This window comes from Stigmatopora argus, chromosome 11 (genome assembly GCF_051989625.1).
Source record: "Stigmatopora argus isolate UIUO_Sarg chromosome 11, RoL_Sarg_1.0, whole genome shotgun sequence".
NCBI classification, from domain to species: domain Eukaryota; kingdom Metazoa; phylum Chordata; class Actinopteri; order Syngnathiformes; family Syngnathidae; genus Stigmatopora; species Stigmatopora argus.
In genome coordinates this window covers 16,806,322-16,822,397 of record NC_135397.1, presented here as the reverse complement: position 1 = coordinate 16,822,397, position 16,076 = coordinate 16,806,322, and the positions used below count along the sequence as shown (strand labels likewise).

The 16,076-nt window shown below is 42.4% G+C and overlaps 1 protein-coding gene across 12 annotated transcripts in view; it reads left to right on the top strand.

Annotated features, from left to right (window-relative positions):
* ctu2 (cytosolic thiouridylase subunit 2 homolog (S. pombe)) overlaps positions 1-15,574 on the top strand; it is a 72,204-nt gene extending 56,630 nt beyond the window's left edge. For 10 of the 12 annotated variants that reach the window (XM_077612897.1, XM_077612898.1, XM_077612895.1 and 7 more), the window contains 4 exons: positions 3,367-3,460; positions 3,594-3,660; positions 4,412-4,470; positions 15,174-15,574. In XM_077612897.1, the coding sequence (XP_077469023.1) occupies positions 3,367-3,460; positions 3,594-3,660; positions 4,412-4,470; positions 15,174-15,219 (266 nt within the window). In that variant the 3' untranslated portion in view covers positions 15,220-15,574. The other 2 variants (XR_013303817.1, XM_077612900.1) reach the window with 2 other exon arrangements.
* The last annotated feature ends 502 nt before the right edge of the window (positions 15,575-16,076 follow it).

Below are 16,076 nucleotides of genomic sequence, written 5' to 3'. Positions count from 1 at the left end.
TGTGCCCAATGTGATTAAATATGTTCCCTGTGTGTAAATATATGCCGCGTTGCATTAAAAAAAAAATTTAATCGCTTACTAAGGGGAAATGCAATCATTGATAAGGGGAGCATTTAACCGAGGTGGACAGGGCATGATATGCGCAGACGCATTTCCCTATGACCCGATGGCGTCAGAAAGAGTCCACTTTGTAGTACATTTTAAACTTTTACGTATGCTCTGTGTGCGTGTGTACATATGTGCCGCGTTGCATTTTAACGTTTTTTTTTATATCACTTAATAAGGGGAGCATTTAGCTGAGGTGGACAAGGCATGTTATGTGCACGCGCATTCCCCTTTGACCCATCCGCGTCATAAAGCTGTGCATTTTGTAGTAAATTTTAGACTTCTATAGTGAGGATAAAGCGGTTCAGAAAACAAATGGTGTGCCCTATGTGTATATGAAAATATGTACCGCGTTGCATTTGTAGGGGTTTTCTCGCTTAATAAGGGGAATTGCAATCATTAATCAGGGGAACATTTAGCCGACGTTGAGAGGTATGTAGGAGAGAATCTTGAAACATGGATAGTGGTTGTTGTAAGACAGCCAATGAGAGCCCAGTAGAGTGTAGCGAGGTTCTAAACTGAGAATCAATCCATCCGCAATAATATTTTCAAAATAAAGTAACAGGTAAGAAAATGCATTTACTTTTTGGATTTCGTAACTTGGCTTTTTTTTCGTATCTCGAGGCACTCATTAGCTTGTAAAAAGCTTTCTTAATCTGAAAACTTCATACCTAGAGGCATTCGTAAGGAGAGGTATGACTGCAATTGTGCCGTGAAAAAGTATTTGCCTCCTTGATTTTTTTTGTTGCATATTTATCACACACAGAGGTTTCAGATCATCAAACCAATTTTAGTATGACACAGAGACAACCCAAGGAAATAGAAAATGCAGTTTCTAAAAGATCATTTTATTTACCAAGGCAGAAAAAAATTACATACTTGTCTGGCCCACCGTGAAAAAGTAATTGCCCCCTGAACCTAATATCGGGTTGTGCCACCTTAACCAGCATTAACTGAAATCAAGCGTTTACAATAGTTTGTGATGTCCTTCACAACTCTTTGGAGGAATTTTGGCCCACTCATCTGTGTAGAATTGTTTCAATTCTGCAATATTAGAGGGTTTTCTAGCATGAACAGCCCGTTTCAGATCACATCACAGCACAGCATTTCAATAGGATTTAAATCCGGACTTTGACTCGGACACTCCAAAACCTTAACTTTGTTTTTTTTAGCCATTCAGAGGTGGACCTGCTGATGTGCTTTGGATCATGTCATGCTGCATACTCCAAGAGCGCTGGGGTTTGAGCACACAAACTGAGGGCCGGAAGTTCTCCTCCAAAATTTGCTGCTAGACAGCAGAATTCACTCTTGCATGAATTACAGCAAGTCGTCCTAGTCATGAGGTAGCAAAACAGCCCCGGACCATCACACTGCCACCACTATGCTTCACTGTTTGTGTAGTGTTATTTTTATTTAGTGCTGTGCAATTTTTTTGCCAAATTTAACGGGCCGCAAACCTTCCAATAATTTCAACTTTTGAATCATCAGTCCACCGAATGTTCTTCCAAAAGTGTGGAGGATCATCAACATGTTTTTTGGCAAAGGTAAGACGAGCCTTTATATTGGAACAATGCCATGAATGCCAGCTTTGGCCAGTGTTTTTCTTATAGTAGAGTCATGAACATTGACCTTAAGTGAGGCCAGCGAGGCCTACAGTTCTTTTCTCAGTGTTTTTCTAGGTTCTTTTGTGACCTCCTGGATGAGTCGTCGTCACACTCTTGGAGTAATTTTAGCTGGCCGACTACTCCGGGGAAGGTTTGCCACTGTTCCCAGTTCTCTACATTTGTGGATAAGGGCCCTGACGGTGGTTCGCTGTAGCCCCAAAAGCCTTGGAAATGGCTGTGTAACATTTTCCAGACTGATAGATGTCATCCCTTTTTTTCACATTTCATCTTGAATTTCTTTGGATTCCAGTTGGATAACTTTATTCATCCCGTATTCGGGAAATTTCATTGTGGCAGTAGTAAGAAGGTGATTAGACAGAACAACAAAGCAAAAGCACAAAGTACAAAGCAAATCAAAGTAAATGGGATCATTGAGAATCACCAAATCAAATCATTAAGACAGAAAAGCAGCAAAAAAACAAAACGAGCAAGAGTGGACGGAGCTACCGCCGCCGGCTGCGACTTGAACGGCGCCATCTTGGTTGCGGTAGCTAAAACGGATACAGACTCAAAAAGACGTAAAGTTGGACAAAAACTGGAACCACACACAGGAAGTCTTCCACAAGATGGGGAACTTCTGCAGACGGGGACCGAGGTAGAGAATATGCAGAGTCACTCTTCCAAGCTTATCCACACAGTTCCTCAGTAGTCTGGAGCTGAAAAAAACAGCAGTAGGGCAGAACTCCTCGACTCCGCTCCGGCCTCGTAAGCGCCGACAGCTCTTCCATCTTATCCCATGATGGAATGGTTGGTCAGAAGCGTTGCTTCTTCTCCCGGCACTTTTGTCCAGCTCCGAATTTCCAGCGGTAATTGAGGTGTTGCTCCTTCTGCTGCGTATTGTAACAGGTAGTCCCATGTGTATGACAGCGTAGGCATGTCTGAATGGTTCCAAAAAAGAAGTAGCAGAAAGAAGCCAGGCTAACAGAACAAAGAAAGTTGTAAAAACATAAAGTAAAAAGTATAAAGTACAAAGTAAAGTAAAAAGGAATGTACGTATTAAGAAATATTAAAATGTAATTAAAAAAAGATAGAAGGGCTGTAAAACACGAAAAACATAAGAGTGGACAGAGCTACTGCCACTGGCTTCTGCGTGACGGCGCCATCTTGGAAAAATAAAAAAATGATTGTGGGCATGATGCTCTGATCTTTTAACCTACTTCACTTTGTCTGACACATTCTATTTAAGTGTTTACTTAATTTAACACGTGGTGGTAATCAGGTGTGGGTGTGCCCTGTGAAATTGAACTCACTTTTCCTACAATTGTGATTACTCACTGTTATTTTGTGACTTAACAAAGGGGGCAATTACTTTTTCACAGAGGGCCAGACTTTTTTTTTCTTCATTTGTAAATAAAATCATCTTTTAGAAACTGCACTTTCTTTCCTTGAGTTGTCTCTGTGTCCTACGAAAATTCATTTGATGGCATGAATGCTCTGTGTGTGATAAATATGCAAAAACACATAAATCAATGTAGGGGGCACATACTTTTTCACAGCACTGTAGTTTGCAGATTGTATCTGTCCATCCAACTTCAAGTTCAACAGTCATTTGAATGATTTTGTAGCAATATCTGATGTTGTATTTAATTACATCCAGAATCGAGAGGTACAACTATAGAAAAATGTTCCAAAGGCAGAGGAGAGCATTGTGAAACATCTGTGGAAGAGAGAGGCTGCTGTTCTGTTATCAGGTGCACCTTGTATAATGTTTTATCGCTATAATTAAGGATTAATGTGCCTATAATGTTAAATTCTATTTTATTTTATATATTTTGACTATAGGCAAGACATTGTTCCCCCTATCTTATAACTCATATGTCCTAGGGTTCCAAACAGTACTGATGTGACAAGCCTACTGTGTTACAGTTGTCAGTTGACCATCAAAGACATGGTGAGTGACGATATGCAGAACCGAATCCCGCCAAAGCAAATAACTATGTAAAACCTGGTACTCGGACGATTCGCCGAAAGACGTTTCGCCGACGGACGTTTGGCCGACGGACAGTTATAATATAAAAAATTGGCAGCACATTGTAGTACATACTTGTATTTAGAAATATGTCCAGCAGGGGGCAGTACATGCCCTTGTTATTCCTAAATGAATGTTATCTGTAACGGGCCATATGTGGCCTGCGGGCCGAGGTTGAAAAACTTGTACACACACGATCCGGGGGCGGGGCGAGCGTTTCGGCGAAATGTCCGTTCGGCGAACTGTCCGTCGGCCAAACGTCCGTCGACCAAACGTCTTTCGGCGAATCGTCCGGTCATGGTAAAACCTGTTTAAAAAAAATGAGTTGTTACAGTTCTGTATATTTATTTACTGTACAGATTTTTTCAGCATTGCCGACAGTTGGTCTGAAACCTTGAATGGGGTTTTCAGCAATAAAAATATTTACCATTTGTAATGCCTAAAAAAGTATCAGGGGCATGCATAAAATCTTCTTTGCAGTTTCTCATACAAAGAGTGCAAATACTCTATTGGAAATTTGCATATTGCTGAAGCAAATCAAGATAATAATGTAAGCAATATACAGATATTGCCCACCCCCAACATGCACCTTGATATGGAACCATTCAGACTTGGCTCACTACAATATATAAAATAATAAAGTTTCTCTTCCCCTCTTTTGTTTTTCTTTTAGTCCTCAATTGATTGTCTCCCTCATTACATTTTGTTGGAGGCTCAGATAAGACAAAGGAGGTAAGCCAATGGTTTATTAATGTAATCAAATCAATCATGAATGAAATATGGCGGTACCTCTACTTACAAAATCAGTTGGTTCGAGAAGTGGTTTCATAACTTGGATTGTTCATAAGTAGAAGCATATTTTTACATTGAAGTAGTAACAGATCCTTTCACGTTCTTTGATACTGCCCCCTAAACCCCATGAAAATTAAGTATACCAATTTATATGAAATATATATGCAAAACAAGTAATAAAAATCAACCCAGCGGACATTCACCCTAAAAATAGCCTCCCAGCGTATTCCAAGCATTACGGTAAATCCATTCAATACAAGCATGCCAGTTGACTTCCGTGTACTCGTAGTGCTTTTAACCCTCCATACAAAGAGGGGCAGGCAGCGTCGCATGTGTTACGTGACGATTTGGAATGGATTGTCGATGCCTGGGCTTTTGTCAAATTAGTATTACGAAACCCCACGCCCACAACTCTGACCCTTACAATAAGATGGAACCCAGCATTGTTGGCGAACTCGCCCACTTGGCTAAACTTGTTATGTTGGATACAGAAGATGAGGACTGACAGATTTGTAGATGTTTGAATATTTTGACTTATATTTTTGCGAATACACCTTACATCAATAAAACAAAATCAAACTCAGTTTTGCTCCTGTTGCCTTTTTTAAATCATACGCTAGCATGCATGCCAATGTGTTTGTCATGCTAGCACAACGCGTCCTTTGAAACGAAGCACCTTGTGTATTGCCAAAAAACTGAAAATACACCCGCAACTGAGACGGCGTCCTTTCAGGCGGTGCGTCGTATAGGTGTGAAAATACGGTCATTGCGAGCAGATGAGTACACAGACCTATACATGCACGTAACACATTTTAACGACTTAAAATTATTTTGCGCACACTCGGAAAACTAAAAAAAAACTCTGTGACAAGCGAGGGTTACACGATTCAGGAACTTAGTACTGGCTGGAGCTGATTAGCCATAGACCCAGGAAGATTAAAAGTGCCTTGAAAAAGGGACGTTTGGACAGAGAGTCGCGGTCAAACTCTGTTGGAGTGCACTGTTTTTTGACGTGGTGGCCAGTTTGCTACCCAGCTGGTTCTAAAGTCCGCCAACAGCGTGCTAACCTCGGTTGGGGCATCATGCACCTTACTTGTAGCCATTTGAGGGCAGCGCGATCTTGGGAGACAGAGCAACTCTATCATGCCAATTTAAAAAAAAAACGATGCAGGAAATGTATTCACGTTTGGGTGGTTGTTTGATTTTGTTTGATGTGTTTTTTTTTGTATCTTTGAACAAAAGGTTTCCCATCAAGGTTTTTCAATAACCTGAATATTTCATATGCAGATATGAAATTCAGGGTGTTCCAAAATGTTTGAGCCCATTTCGTAGGCCAATAATTTTGACAATTTTCGTTGTAAACACCTCAAATTTTCACAGCTTGTTTAGAAACGTTTAAAGTTTTTGCGTGTGTTTTTCATTTCTATCTTTTCAGGTTAAGAAATGCCATTCAGTGCGGCCCGGTGGTGCGAGTAGTTAGCGCGTCGGCCTCACAGCTCTGGGGCCCTAGGTTCAAATCCAGGTCACGTCCACCTGTGTGGAGTTTGCATGTTCTCCCAGGCCTGCGTGGGTTTCCTCCGGGTACTCCAGTTTCCTCCCACATTCCAAAAACATGCATGGTAGGCTGATTGGACACTCTAAATTGCCCCTAGGTATGCATGAGAGTGTGCATGGTTGTCCGTCTCTTTGTGCCCTGCGATCGGCTGGCCACCAATTCAGGGTGTTCCCTTCCTCTGGCCCGGCGTCAGCTGGGATAGGCTCCAGCATCCCCCGCGACCCTAATGAGGATAAAAGCAGTTCAGAAAATGAGATGGGATGAGAAATGCCGTTCACTTCACAAGAAAGGGCATTTTGCGTGTTAGAGTATGCTCGGACTCAGTCACCAAGGACAGTTCAGCGTGCCTTCACAAATTTTGCCAAAAAGGCACCAAATACAAAAAAAAATTGGACTTCCAAGGTAAGTTCTACTTATGCTTACCTAAATCACCAGGACGGCCATCAACATCAGCAGAGACAGTGGAGCAGGTTCGTGAAGCCTTCATGCGTAGTCCTCTGAAGAGTGTTGGAAGAGCAAGTTAGGGAAATCCACATTCCAGCGGTGCTCGGATGATTCGCTGAAAGACGTTTCGCCGACGGACGTTTGACAGAGGGACAGGTCGCCGAATGGACGTTCCACCGAACGGTCAATCGGCCGAACGGAGCTTCCGCCGAACGGAGCTTCCGCCGAGCGGAAGTTTCGCCGGCGCGCTCGCCCCGCCCCCGGATCGTGTGTGTACAAGTTTTTCAACCTCGGCCCGCGGGCCATTTACGCCCGTTACAGATAACATTCATTTAGGAATAACAAGGGCATGTACTGCCTGCCCCCGCAATAATAAGGGCATGTACTGCCCCCCGCTGGGCATTTTTCTAAATACAAGTACACGGCATATAATGACAGCACTCATGTTAATTTCATCCTAAAACAGCATTTAATGATCAAATACAAATACTGGAGCTCTTTGGACATTAGAACCGAGCCCAGGGAAGTGAATTCCTCGGTAAAATGTCGCGATGATGTCGCGATAAGGCAAAAAAAACGTCTATATATATACGACCATTCGCCAAACGGCTCAAAATGCGTTTAATGATTAAATACAAATACTAGTATTTGTATATACAATACTAGTATTGTATTTTATACTAGTATTTTATTTAAAAGAAGACAAAGGAAATTCACATATTCTTTGTGTATACAGACTAGACGTCCGATGCGCGTTGTGAGACCACGGAGCTCGACGTCGTCGCTTGTCGGCCATTTTAAGAACAGAGCCATTCGCCAAACGGCTCAAAATGCTCTCAAATTCGGTCAAATCCAGCCGAAAACAGCGTTTAATGATTAAATACAAATACTAATATTTGTATTTAATCATTAAACGCATTTTGAGCCGTTTGGCGAATGGTCGTATATAGACGTTTTTTCGGATACGCTCGGGGAAAAACCCCCGCCGATGTGTGTGGTGCTCACACTTAGAAAAAAATATGGTGCTCAGGATTCCAGCGGGGCAAGTGTCACCCCTGTCCGCCCACAGAGCACTGTGCTCGGTGAAAAACCCCCTCCAATGTGTGTGGGGCTCAAATTTGAAAAATTTCTGGAGCTCCAGAAATTCAGCGGGGCGCCGTCCAACCCAGTCCGCTCAGGGTGCACTATTCTCGGATAGGCTCGGGGAAACCCTCGCCAATTTTTAAAGTGCTCAAACTCGGGAAATATATGGAGCTCGATAATGAAACTCGGCATGTGTCATTAAAATCCGCCCACGAAGCACTGTTCCCGGGGAGAAACCCCTCCGATGACCGTAGGGATATGATTTACATACTCGGCAGGCCAGATTAAAAATCCTAATGGGCCTTAAATGGCCCGCGGGCTGAGGTTGCAAAACTTGTACACACACGATCCGGGGGCGGGGCGAGCGCGCCGGCGAAACCTCCGCTCGGCGGAAGCTCCGTTCGGCCGATTGACCGTTCGGTGGAACGTCCATTCGGCGACCTGTCCCTCTGTCAAACGTCCGTCGGCGAAACGTCTTTCAGCGAATCATCCGGCCACGCATTCCAGCCCTTTTCTTGAAATTTTTGATTCCATGTCATATTTTGTTTTGTAGTTGGTGCCTTCTTGGTAAAATTTGTGAAAAAGGCACGCTGCACTGTCTTCGGTGACTGAGTCAGAGAATACTCTAACACGCAAAATTCCTTTCCTTTTGAAGTGAACGGCTTTTCTTAACCTGAAAAGCTAGAAATGCCAAGCATTACACTCAAAAACTTGAAAGTTTTTACACAAGCTGTGAAAATTTGAGGTCATTCCAACAAAAATTCTCAAAATGATTGACCTACAAAATAGGGTCAAACATTTTGGAACACCCTGTACAGTAATAAGTAATACAGGTGTACCTGTCAACTAGTACAGTTTGCCCGTATTTTATTCAGGTTTTTGAAACTTCTTAACGGGTACGGCGTACAGTAAAATGTTTTATGGGAAAACATCAGTGGCGGGCCGTCAGGGCCTTCAAGGCCTTCTCTGCTAGCTTAAGAAATATCTGAATCATATATTATATTTTGTCCATCAATACTTATTAAATAATTCCAAATGGTCTGTTCGCTTCCTTTCATTGCTTTTCCCCCTGGTTGCACTGCTTCCAGATGTGTGTTTTTATATTGAAGCATTTAACCAATTACATTTCAGCCATTATTTGTTGCCAGGGTCAGAAATCTGCCTCATGGCCTTCACAATCAGTTCTGCAGGCTCTGCTGCATTAAACAAGCGTCGATAAGACTTGCTTTAACCAATCAGATTTCGAGTTGGCAACACCACAATGCATTGTCGCAGGCGTAGGGATACGTCATTGCCTTGTCGCAGGCGTAGGGATACGTCATCGCTTTCACCAACTATGATTGGCTAGTGATTAGCCAGAGCTACCAAAGTGTATCTGCAGCGAGCTGCACAAGCAAATATATTGTTGTGTTGATTTAAAGCCATTTTCAAGACGGACTATGCCAGAAATACGACAGGACAGGCTCGACTTTCATCATTAGCTTCGATGGCGATAGAAAAGAAGGAAGAAAGAAAGGAGGATGGATATTGTGTACAGTTAAAAAGGATTTTTGGTGAGTAAAATATGGCTATATTCCTAAATAATATTTCAATTGTGGGCCAACTTCTGATATCTGAAAAGCTCCAGTGTTTGTATTTAAGGTCCAGTGTTTGTATTTAATCACTAAATGCTGCTAGGAATTGGATTTTTACCCCATTTTAGTGCAATTTTTGCCGGTACGCCATTGACGTTCATCGCTGTCTTTTCCCGGGAAAATCACACCCCGGCCCGGTTGTAATGTCTGAAAAGCTCCAGTGTTTGTATTTAATCAATAAATGCTGTTTTCGGCTGGATTTTACCCCATTTTCGGGCAATGTTTGCCGGTACGCCATTGACGTTCATCGCTGTCTTTTCCCGGGAAAATCACCCCCCAGCCCGGTTGTAATGTCTGAAAAGCTCCAGTATTTGTATTTAATCATTAAATGCAGTTAGGAAGTGGATTTTACCCGTTGAAGGCGCAACGAGAAAATGCACGGACCGCCACTGGAAAACATGCAAGTTAAACACAATACTGCATGCATCAACTATGCTTCCATAACACTCCACTCGTACACACACTGCTTCCAGTCTCCAAAATTGCAACAGTATGAATTTTATGGTTTCCAAGTGAATTTAGTACTAAAGAGACATTAAATTTCTTAGATATGTATGAAATTCAAACTTTTTTTCACAATATAGTAGTATCTACTTTTTTTTTTTTACTGCGCGCCATAGGATTGCTGCTGCGCAGAGAAGAGAGTAGTGCGCAATTGCGCACGCGCGCAGCTTAGAGGGAACAGTGGTTGTGAGAGCTTCACCACATAGTGCACATGTAACAACAGGTAGCATATCAAGGTTCAGACATTGCCTACCCATTCTCCAGACCTATACCCAATAGAAAATCTTTTTGGCGGGATCTCAAACTCTGTTTCTCAGCGACAGCTTAGAAACCTTACTGCTGATATGTGTGGAGGAATGGGTCAAAATCCAATCTTGGAACAATGGTTTTCATATCAAAGTGACTCGTAACACAAAAAATGTGTATATGGAAGCATTCTTTCGTGGAGGTACCACTATATTAATAACGCAGTGTATTTCAATCCAGTTTAATATTTTTAAATTGAATTTAATAAAAATGAACTCTTAAAGTTGGTACCCGGACATTTCGTCGAGGGACACTTCGACCCCGGGCGTTTCGTCGAACGGAGGCTTGGTCGGACAGACATTTCGTCGGACAGACATTTCGTCACCGTACATTTCGTCACCGGACATTTCGTCGACGGACAATTCGTCGCCGGATATTTCGTCGCCGGATTCGCTCGCTCTCAAATTATAATCAAGAGAGAGAGCAAGAGAGATTTTACTGTTGAAAGCGATCAACCAGGTAATCTCTCACTCTCAAAATTATAATCATGAGAGAGAGAGAGAGTTTGTCATTGCCTTGACAATGTCAGAGCATTAATATCTAAATATCTAATATCAAAATTATCAATAAGTTGCGTATTATTTGCGTGTGGACATGTTTTTCAATGTATGTGTTCCTGGGTGACAGAACGAAACGTCCTGTTCTCGTGTGTGTATAGACAAACTTGCCTCGCCCGTGCCCATCCCACATTTTATACTATTATTGTCATGTCCCAACACCTGTTAAAGTGGTTAGATTAGAACTTCCACGTAAGCCTCTGATACAAAAGTCCATTTAAATAATTTGTTATGCACCCTTTGTTGGCAATAACGGAGGCCAAACATTTTCTGTATCTCTTCACAAGCTTTTCACACACTGTTGCTGGTATTTTGGCCCATTCCTCCATGCACATCTCTACAGCAGTGATGTTTTGGGTGTGTCGTTGGGCAACACAGACTTTCAACTCCCTCCGCAGATTTTCTATGGGCTTGAGATTTGGAGACGGCTAGGCCACTCCAGGACCTTGAAATGCTTCTTACGAAGCCACTCCTTTGTTGCCCTGGCTGTGTGTTTGGGATCATTGTCATGCTGAGGGACCCAGCCACGTCTCATCTTCAATGTCCTTGCTGATGGAAGGAGATTCCCTTTACACAGATCAGTTGTCCTGGTCCTTTTGCAGAAAAACAGCTCCCAAGCATGATGTTTCTACCCCCATGCTTCACAGTGGGTATGGTGTTCTTCGGATGCAATCCAGTATTCTTTCTCCTCCAAACACGTGAACCTGTGTTTCTACCAAAAAGTTCTATTTTAGTTTCATCTGACCATAGCACATTCTCCCAGTCCTCTTCCGGATCATCCAAATGCTCTCTAGCGAACCACAGACGGGCCTGGATGTGTACTGGCTTCAGCACGGGGATACGTCTGGCAGTGCAGGATTTGAGTCCTTGACGGCGCATTGTGTTACTGATAGTAGCCTTTGTTACTGTAGTCCCAGTTCTCTGTAGGTCATTCACTGGGTCACCCCGTGTGGTTCTGGGATTTTTGCTCACCGTTCTTGTTATCATTTTGACGCCACGGGGTGAGATCTTGCAAGGAGCCCCAGATCGAGGGAGATTATCAGTGGTCTTGTATATCTTCCATTTTCTTATAATTACTCCCACATTTGATTTCTTTACACCAAGCGTTTTACCTATTGCAGATTCAATCTTCCCAGCCTGGTGCAAGTCTACTATTTTGTCTCTGGTGTCCTTCGACAGCTCTTTGGTCTTGGCCATGGTGGAGTTTGGAGTGTGAGAAACTGGGGTTGTGGATAGGTGTCTTTTATACCGATAGAGTTAAAACAGATGCTATTAAGACAGGTAACGAGTGGAGACCTCGTTAGAAGAAGTTAGACCTCTTTGACAGCCAGAAATCTTGCTTGTTTGTAGGTGACCAAATACTTATTTTCCACTCTAATTTGGAAATACATTTTATGGGTTTTTTTCCACATTCTGTCACTCATGGTTGAGGTTTACCCATGTTGACAATTACAGGACTCTCTAATGCAGGGGTCCCCAAACTTTTTCTTGTGAGGGCCACATAACTTTTCCCTTCTCTGATGGGGGGCCAGTGTCAGTTTGTAACAGAAAAAGTGTGACGATCGTAGGGGAGCTTAATTTTTTTTTATTGTTTTCCAGAAAGCCACACACAACCAAATAACCCTTTCCAGGTTCTTTATAGAAATAAAGTCAGGAAACATATAATAACACTATTAATGAAATAAATAATAACTAAATAACCCTCTCTGAGTTCTTCACGGAAAAAACAGGAAATAAATAACACTATTTATGAAATAAATAATAACTAAATAACTCTCTCTGGGTTCTTCATAGAAAAAAAAGCCATGGAACATTAACTTTCTGTTGTGCCATGCACAATCTTAACAGATAAAAGTTCAGCTCAGTTGTCAGAGCAGAATCTCTCTCACGTCAACATTTTGCAGCACAGTGCATGGTGGTGAATTTGGCAGTGGACTCGTAGCGGGGCGGTGAGACCCCTTTTTTCCAACTCCCGGTTCATGCGTCCCATTATTAGACCGCAAGTTTCGGCCACCATGCTAGGAGCCCCGTCAGTCGTGATGCTAGCTAGCTTTGACCAGTCCAGGTCCAATTTCTCCATGGTTTGGCACACTTTGTCAAAAATATCCTCTCCCGTTGTAGTCCCTTTGAGACTTTGGAGGGCTGCCAGATCCTCGCAAATCTCAAAGTTTGCGCTAACTCCACAAATAAAAATGAGCAGTTGCGCTGTGTCTTGCACGTCCGTGCTTTCATCCAGTGCTAATGAAAAAAAGTCAAATTATTTCGTCTTCTGCTGCAGCTGGGCATATACATTACTCCCGATTTCTTCAACGCGTCTGGTCATTGTACTCACCGACAGACTTACGGCATTAAATGCATCTTTCTTCTCGGGACACACCTCCTCCGCGTCAGTATCCATACATTTCTTAACAAACTCTCCGTCAGTGAAAGGCTTACCGCTGCTTGCTATCAATTTAGCAACCCAAAAGCTGGCCCGAACGGATGCCTGGTTCTGCTGAGATAGTAGTCCACTTATTCGCTTTGAGAGTTTGTCTGCTCGTATTTGGCCTTGCAATCTATCGTACTTGTCTTTGTGACGGGATTCATAGTGTCGGCAAAGATTGTATTCTTTGAATACTGTCACCGTCTCTTGACAAATGAGACAAACAGCCTTTTCTTTGCATTGAACAAAAAAATAATCGTTTGTCCACTCCAGGTTAAATACCCTGCATTCTGAATTCACCTAACTTTTTCGCCATTATTCCGTTCTCAAACAGGTTGCAGTTTTAATATGCTTGAATAGTCCGCGATGGTCCCAGGGCTCCGCCCTCACCTGCGATCGTCCAGATGTCTCGGTAACACTGCTCGTGCATGCAACGGTGGACGTGCCCGCATGCATCAAAGGGAAACACTCTCCCCGCGCGTGTCACCAAAGAAGCAATGCGAAGCCCCGCTTCACTGGGATGATTTGTGGGCTCAGCAGGGGTGCAATGAACCAAACACAAGATTAAAACGTCCCAGTCTTCAAGGCCAAATAGGAAAAAAAATCCGATAGCGTCTCTGGTATTGTTCAGAGGGCCGGTCCAAATGTGCCGGCGTGCCGCATCCCCCCCCCAAAAAAAAAAATAATAAATCCGATAGCGTCTCTGGTATTGCTCAGAGGGTCGGTCCAAATGTGCCGGCGGGCCGTATCCGGCCCGCGGGCCGTAGTTTGGTGACCCCTGCTCTAATGTTTTCAAGTAGGAGAACTTGCACAATTGGTGGATGACTAAATATGTGCCCCCACTTTATGTTATGCTAGCCGCTAGCGTATGTTAGGCTAGCCGCTAGCGTTTTTTTTTTAAGACAGCACGAGCTGATAATGCTTTATTGAGGTATAAGGTACACTCTGTTATAAAGAGTTGGGCGTTTAACATGCTAGGCTCCACTGTCAGTCATTGATGTGTATTCCGGGAACTTGACTCCAGCTTTGGCGAAAGCTCGAACAACAGTGCTGGCCGACACTTTAGCCCAGTCATCCGCAATCCATTGTAACTCGCGACATGCATCACTCCCAAGCCTTTGATTCTCCTCGCTGTTATATCAGCATCGACAATTCATTCCAAATCGTCACGTAACTCGTGCGACGCTGCTTGCCCAAACTACTATGTTGGCCATCCATTAGCAAAGCTGTTAAATTGTGTTCGATCCATGGCTTCAGTCCATTTTCCAAGTGTTCACAACCGCATTCTGTTGTCATTCACGTCTGGTATTTCCTCTGTGTAGCTCTAATATGTTGTTTCTTTGAGTATTGAGATTCCTTTTGAGGGTTAAAAGCGCTGCGAGCGAGCACACTGAAGTCAAATGCATTGCCACTCCCCTGGGATGTTTTGAATGGATTTACCGTAATGCTTGGAATGCGCGGGGAGGCTATTTTTAGGGTGAACGTCCGCTGGGTTGATCCCAATAAGTAGTGTGCCGGCAATAAATAAAACCAGTCACTCAAGCGGTCAGGGCCATACAAAAATTGAATTTAGTGCAACAGACAAGGCGCATCGACCATTTTAGAGAAAATTTTAGACTTTTAAATGCGCCGTATAGGTGTGAAAATACGGTATTTCGTTTTGCAGAGCAACGTTTGGTTTGAAAGCAAATTTATAAAAATAAAGATGCCTGTCAAAATTTCTACAGGTTTTATTCTTTACTTTTCATAGAGGAAGGAGGGACTTCTCTTTATTGCACAACAGAACAACAAAAATAATTTTTTTAATCATCATATTTGATACTCTTTTCTGGTAAAGTAAGGTAACATAGTTACTTTCATATTTGAATAAGGAGGAAAGTAATTTATTTACTTATAGTGTGAAATTTCAAATTTGAAAAAAACATGATAGTTATTGTAATAACTATCGATATCGACAGTTTTTTTTGTAGTGATATTTATTGTGATATCGCCCAGCATTATTGTAAAGACATACGTAACTATTTATAAGATTACCTACAGCCTTGGGTTGACAGGTATGGCTCATAATTATTGTATAGTACATATTGCATGTTTTGCCCATTTCAGTTTAATTTAACTGTGGTCTTTTCTGTTTTCAGGTCCCGTATGAGAGATGAGATTACTGATTTTCTTCTGGATGATTAGGATGAACAGCATTTTAGTTGGCGAAAAATGTTAAATTATAATTGTCACCAACAAGATTTTCTATCGGAGCAAGTTTGTTTTGTATTCTTGATTAGTGTCAAAAACATGCCCGTTAACCACCAGTAGTTGTAATGCGTGAGGAGGAACTAAATGTCCCACCTACGTAATAATAATTCTGCAACATTCAGTGGATTGAAGTAATCACACCCTACAAAGAATGAGATTAGGATAAATCAATATCAAGACTGACTGTTCTGATTGTATCAATTATCTTGTTTTAAAATCATGTTAATTGTACGACATGTATGATTATATTTCCTGTATTGTAAGGTCAAATAAAACATAATAATATTCATTCATTATCTGTACCGCTTATCCTCAAAGGTTGCGGGGAGTGCTGGATCCTATCCCAGCTGAGTTTGGGCACCAAGCATGGGACACCCTGAATTGGTGTCCAGCAAATCACAGGGCACAAAGAGACAGACAACCATTTATGCTTACACTTATCACTAGAGGCAATCTAGAGTGTTCAGCCAGTCAGCCCTAGCTGTTTTTGTGATGTGGGAGGAAACCGGAGTAACCAGAGAAAACCTATGCAGGTGGGGAGAGCAAGGAACCACACAGGAACCTCATAGCTGTGAGGCCAACATACTAACCCCTTGCCACATATGTGTGTTAAACGTGCTCTGACTGGCCAGACGCGAGTAGCCTTGATTTTGAAATAAAACAAAATTCCACTTTGATTTTTTTCGTTTTATTTCTTGTTCGAAAGTGACAACTATTGAAGTACAGTGGTACCTCGAGATACGGGCTTAATGCGTTCCGAGACTGAGCTCGTATGTCGATTTTCTCGTAAC